The sequence below is a fragment of the Nanorana parkeri genome, unplaced genomic scaffold, assembly GCF_000935625.1.
Source record: "Nanorana parkeri isolate BGI_ZX_2015 unplaced genomic scaffold, ASM93562v1 scaffold270, whole genome shotgun sequence".
Lineage (NCBI taxonomy): Eukaryota > Metazoa > Chordata > Amphibia > Anura > Dicroglossidae > Nanorana > Nanorana parkeri.
The window spans coordinates 1472053-1478052 of NW_017306538.1; the positions used below are offsets into that span (position 1 = coordinate 1472053).

The 6000-nt window shown below is 42.6% G+C and overlaps 1 protein-coding gene across 1 annotated transcript in view; it reads left to right on the forward strand.

Annotated features, from left to right (window-relative positions):
- HDAC11 (histone deacetylase 11) overlaps positions 1-6000 on the forward strand; it is a 29884-nt gene that overhangs the window by 3072 nt on the left and 20812 nt on the right. Inside the window, exons 2-4 of the mRNA XM_018557177.1 lie at positions 3763-3911; positions 4767-4867; positions 5730-5846. Of these exons, the coding sequence (XP_018412679.1) occupies positions 3763-3911; positions 4767-4867; positions 5730-5846 (367 nt within the window). The remainder of the gene's footprint in view (positions 1-3762; positions 3912-4766; positions 4868-5729; positions 5847-6000) is intronic.

The following is a 6000-nucleotide window of genomic DNA, read 5'->3' on the forward strand; positions in this document are numbered from 1 at the left end:
AACGACAAACGCACTCAACAATTTGTCACCAGTTATACAGTAACACGAAACGGGCTTTGAACAGTAAAACAGTAGAAAGGCATCATGGCACACTCACAAACCAGCATGTAAAACAACTTGTCTCACCACTAAGGATAATAACAGAGGTTTGGATACACGTCTTCTGCAGAGGATGTGAAAGCCGCACTGCCGCGCCAAGGCACCTCTTATAGTGCGGTCCTAACTCTAAACTATGAGAGTCTCCATCTTGGAGCACATGGGGGCAGAAGATTTAAAATTGGGTGCAGGGTTGTCAGGAGGAAGCCCAACCTCCTTCAAGGCACAGGAACACACAAGGGATCCCGCACATCCCAATGGCAGCTGAGAAACCCCATGCGTTGCTGCACCAAATCGGTCAAGCAAAACAAACGACAAACGCACTCAACAATTTGTCACCAGTTATACAGTAACACGAAACGGGCTTTGAACAGTAAAACAACCCTTGACGCAATTGTATTTTAACTTGAATCAAATTGAGAAAAGAATAACCCTGGGGAAACCCACCTATTGGTATATATAGAGAGATATGCAGTCCAGAGGTGACTGTAGCACAACGTTAAGTACAGCTTAATTCACATGGTGTAATTTCGTGGCATTATGGTCTTGTAATTCATGTACATCAAACTGTAGTCTATGACAGCAATGAAGTTGAGCGAGTGTTATACAGCAGTATAAATGAACTCCAGATTACACAGCACGTGTTACACTCCCCTAGAGAGTAATTGCAGATGAGTTTGTAGTACAGCGGCACTTTCCACAACACACTCTATTATTGGATCTATGAATACCAAGTGTAACACGCAGGGAGATGAATCAGGCTTGCAGAGTAAATATGACATGTCACAATTATATTGAATGGTAGATGCAATTTCTAGTCATGCAACATGAACTAATAAGAGCGTCTCAATAGTTATGGAAAGTACTTGCTGTTTAGGTGGTCCAGGTGTAACAGCAGCTCCCCAGCTCCATGAGAATAGATTCTGGGTGAGAGATTATTCAGAAGATATTTCCCCCAGAAGTGTCCCCCAGCACTGCTGGGGAGATAAATCACAGCAGCAAATGTTCCGGATGGAGAGTGGTGTAGTGTCGGCGGGCACAGCTGGCTCTGCCTCTAGATAGGCCAGCCAGAGTCATTCCTGCAGCTGGGTGGATCCAGACAGTAATGTTGGGATCCGTCCCGGCTGCGGCGGTCTCAGTATACCGCGAGCAGCAGCTCGCAGTATGCTGAGCTTTGGGTCACGGGAGGACGCTAGTATGTGTCCTCCCATGACCCTAGGAAGAACTATGGGGAAAAGCACTGACCCCATAGTTCTCCTTTAATAGTAACTCTCGAACAACCACAGCGCGGCGCCCCCTCTTTCCTCCCGCAGCACTATTTACCTGTCGGCTAGCTTCCACAGCCGACAGGTGAATGTCAGCAGGTGGGAGCAATAGCCAGCCTGCTATTGTCTATTTCAAATTGCAGTAGCCAATAGCAGGCTGGCTATTGAAGCCTCTCTTTCTCTCAGGTCCTCTCCTTTGTTTGTTGGGCAAGGTTTTTGGCGATTGCATTTTGAAATAGCCAATAGCAGGCTGACAGTTGAAACCCCGCCCACTTAGCAGAGGAGCGGATCTGAGAGAGAAAGTTTTCCCTCAGGTCCGCTCCTCTGCTTTGTGGGCAGGGTTTTAGCTGCCAGCCTGCTATTAGCTATTTCAATTGCCATTAGCAGACTGACTATTGCACCCACCCACTGAGTAGGGGAGCGGACCTGAGAGAGAAAGTTCTCTCTCAGGTCCGCTCCTCTGCGCAGTGGGCCGGTACAATAGCCAACCTGCTATTGCAATTTGAAATAGCCAACAATCAGGCTGGCTATTGAAACCCCTTGTTTATGTTCTGCTGCCGAAGGTGGAATCTAGCCACTGGCCAGCAGCAAAATGTAAACACAAAAATTGAATTAACAACGAAATAAATTTAGTTGCTAGCAAAATTTTGTAGTTTCCCCATTTTTATCAAGCAACATCAAAAAAAAAAAATCAATAACATATTATATCCTCGATTTTTTTTGCCAGTTGCTTGAGACTGCCGGTTGTATAAATGCCGGATAATGGGGAGTTACTGTAGTTACAGTGTAAACCTTTAGAGTTATTTTAGCTCCCTGAAAAAATATTTGATATCTATCTATATTCGATATTTGATATTTATTTTTATATGTAAAATGTTTGTAGGGCTAGTAAACCTAAAAAACTGACTTGCATAGAGTGGTATTTAAGGCCAAGTCCAACAAAAACCTGAGACAGGAAAGCCTCTCAACTGAGTCCACCAGGCCTAATACTTACTACATCCATGATTTCATTCTTTGTTTTAGTCCAGAAACACAGCGCTGAATCCCTCATTACGCTGGGAAATCTGTAGCTAGAAATTTCAGAGAAGTAGCAGAGTTTATTTAGAACCACCCTACACCTGCATAAGGAGTAGAGGAATTACCTCTTTGGCTTTCTCATGGCTTAATAAAATCAATACCGGAGATTAGTACTACTAACATGACCAAAAATCTAAAGTATTTGTCCAAATTTTTCCAGTTTTGTATCATTGTTACAACTTTTATAATGTCTTAGAACCACCTGTACTTGACCACATATCCATCTCACCTTTACTGCCAGCACTCAGACATAAGGTTCAATTTACAAAGCTAACACATCAGGAAAAAGGTGGTTTTCCCCATAGTTCTCTTAAGGGTCACAGGAGGACATATATTAGCGTCCTCCCGTGTCAGGAGTGCCAATGGTTTGGCAGAAGAACGAAGTGGAACTCACTGGCAGGAAATGGCCTGAAGCGTCCGAAGGCAGAGGTACAAAAGGGTTAATCCAAAGAGAAGTCAAGTCCAATCTGAGTCGAGGCAGGCAGCAAAGGTTCAGGGGCGAAAGGCAGTCCAAGATCGGCAACAGGAGGTCCAGATAAAGGGGGTCAGGCAACAAAGCAAGGCACATGTACAGGGAGCTAGGAAATCACACCACAGGATGTGGGGAGGTGACACCCCTGGTTTCCTGACATCCCGTGACCCAAAGCTCAGTATATCACGAGCTACAGCTCGCGGTATACTGAGACCGCCGCAGTCGGGACGGATCCCAACAATGCTGTTGACATCCACCCAGCTGCGTGAATGACAGCTGTTTCTGCCTATCTAGAGGCAGAGCCAGCTGTGCCCTTCCCCGTCCGTTCTGCCAGTCAGCGCTGGAGGATCGGACAGGGAATCCCTGCTGGGAGCCGTGACTGACAGTCATCGCTCTCTGCAGGGAGATGATCGAGAAGTGAGCGAGCAACGGTCTATTGAGCCGACGTGTGTCAGTTCGGTTCAAACTATGAGGATGTGATTTTCACTCACCTCACAGTTCTCCTTTAAATCCTTTGGACAGATAGTCTTGCAAATCTTTTTAAAAGTGAAAATGTAGATCTGCTAGCACAATAAAGACAAGGTTAGTTATGGCAAATATTACCCCCCAGTCCCCTTCTATATATTACATAGGAGGAAAAAGATAAATAATATTTTTTTTCAGCAAGTAAAAAAGCAAATAAAATGTAAACAGTTATTTTTTATTTTTTAAGCTATGCTGTGTAAACGGGAACATGTAACAAATGTAAGGCAGGTGTTATGCCAATTTGGCTGCAAAAGTGGAAATACACTTTAAGCCAGGCGTGTCCATTTATCTACATTTGTGAAAACTCTTTGCCATTCTGTCTTGTAGGCCTCATGACACTCAGCTGTATCAAGACTTCCCTGCAACTTGTTGGCCAATTGTTTATTCCAGCGACTACAACATTACATTTATTGGCCTTGAAAAACTTCATCCATTTGATTCTGGGAAATGGGGCAAAGTAATAAACTTTCTCAGAGGTAATTTGTTTCTAAAATAATCCATGGAAAACGTAACTATATATGTACAGAGATTGTTGAATAGCCAGTAAACAGAGCTCTCAGGGGCTCACCACAATGACTCTGCCTCTCCAAAGTGGAACTAAACTCTCATTGTTGGAGGTGAGCTCTCGCCTTAATTGGAGACTATCCACAACATACTGTATATATACATTATGCCACACATACCTTCTACTGTGCTGTCCTCCAATGATGACATGTCAAGGATCCTCTCACCGCTCCATCCTGGCTGCTGACAACTCTAGCAGGTCCGTTACAATCTTCTTTGGCCATTGCATGGCCACTGATGATGTTACTCCTGTGTATGGCCGCAGTAGTTCTATTCTCAGCATGCAAAAAATAAAGCCAGGATATCATGTGCTTGCATCATGCAGTATAAGCAGAAGAAAAAAAAAATTATCAGGAGCCGTGGAGAAGGTTTTTTTGGCAAAAGAGACTTTGTGCATGTCTCCTCTACAAAAGTGATTTTTTTTTCATGTGGAACTGATGATGTAGCCTCAGATCAGCTGTTGTGATTCTATTATAGCCACACAAGGAGGAAAGTGTTTTCACTGTCAGCGTACTTACACACTTGCACTGTGAGAAGGGGTAGTAAAGCACAGCCACTGGGTAGCACTGTAAAGCAGGAAGTAGAGCCTGTGTATGTATATGGCTGTCCCAAAATTACAAATAATACATACATTTTTATGTATCGCCCCAGGTTTGCTTTAATGTATAAAAGGATAAGAAGTATGTAACTGATCTACAGAACAAATATTTTAAACATTTGTACTGTTTCTTTGTGTACTGAGTGATATGTTTATTTCTCCTTTTCAGAAGAAAAGTTAATCACAAATGACACTCTTGTGACTGCTAGGGAGGCAACAGAAGAAGACTTACTAGTTGTACATACAAGACGCTACTTAAATAAGCTAAAGGTATAGTTGTACATATGTCCTATATGGTTTCTAAGGTAACTACATAGAGCAGGGGCAGCCAAACTCCGGCCCTCCAGCTGGGGTGAAACTATAAATTCCATGATGCATCTCTCTCCGGGAGTCATGTCTGTGGCTGTGAGAATCTTGCAATGCCTCATGGTATTTGTACTTCCACCACAGCTGGAGGGCCGGAGTTTGGCTACCAATGATATAGAGTATCTGCATGTACTTGAGTATATGCATGCAGACTTCTCTTGATATTTTTGTCTTGTTTTTATTATTATATTTATATACCATTCAAGACATGATTTGCATTACTACATTGTTAGTAAGGTTTGATCAGTTTTAGTTGTATGTAAACCAAAAACACAACTTTACTCAACTCAGTTGCCTAGGCCCGTGTTGACATTTATTATTCATCCTTTTTTATATCATGTCAAAGAAATCCATATACCCTTTGATCTTGGTAGTCTCCATTATGCTGCCGTATCCTCCTTTTTTTTCCCCGTCACCTTCCACTGCGGGTTCAGACCCGTGAGAGCGAAAGACAAGGGCAGGACTACCTACAATGGGAAAAGGTTCATCCATGAAACGATTGGGCTCTTTCCATATTGATGTCGGCGGAAGCTGCCAATCATTACAAGTAGTCTCCGCCCCCAGCAATAAAACCCTGACTTTAAAATACTTTCCTACACAATCCTAGACACAAAAAAAATGGTTAAAGTTTTAATTTATCTTACTCAGTAATGCCAGGTAGAATGTAATATACTATAGTATGTATATAATATAGTATCATTAAAAACTGCGTCTAGGAGAACTAAATGTATCATTTTAAATGTGCTTATAACTCTTTTACTGCCAGTGGTCATTTGTGGTTGCTACAATAACAGAAATCCCACCTCTTGTCCTCCTGCCCAACTTCCTGGTTCAAAGAAGAGTTTTGAAACCACTGAGGACTCAGACAGGTGGAACAATAATGGTAAGTACAAGGAATATACTATGGCTGATCGGTGTATGCTTACTGTTTTATTTGCTAAAGGACTTGTAACTTGTTTAAGTAAGCTTTGTGATTTACAAATCTCTGTCACTCTGTACAGACAGGAAGATCACTCTGCTACTTCCTTGTTTCATCT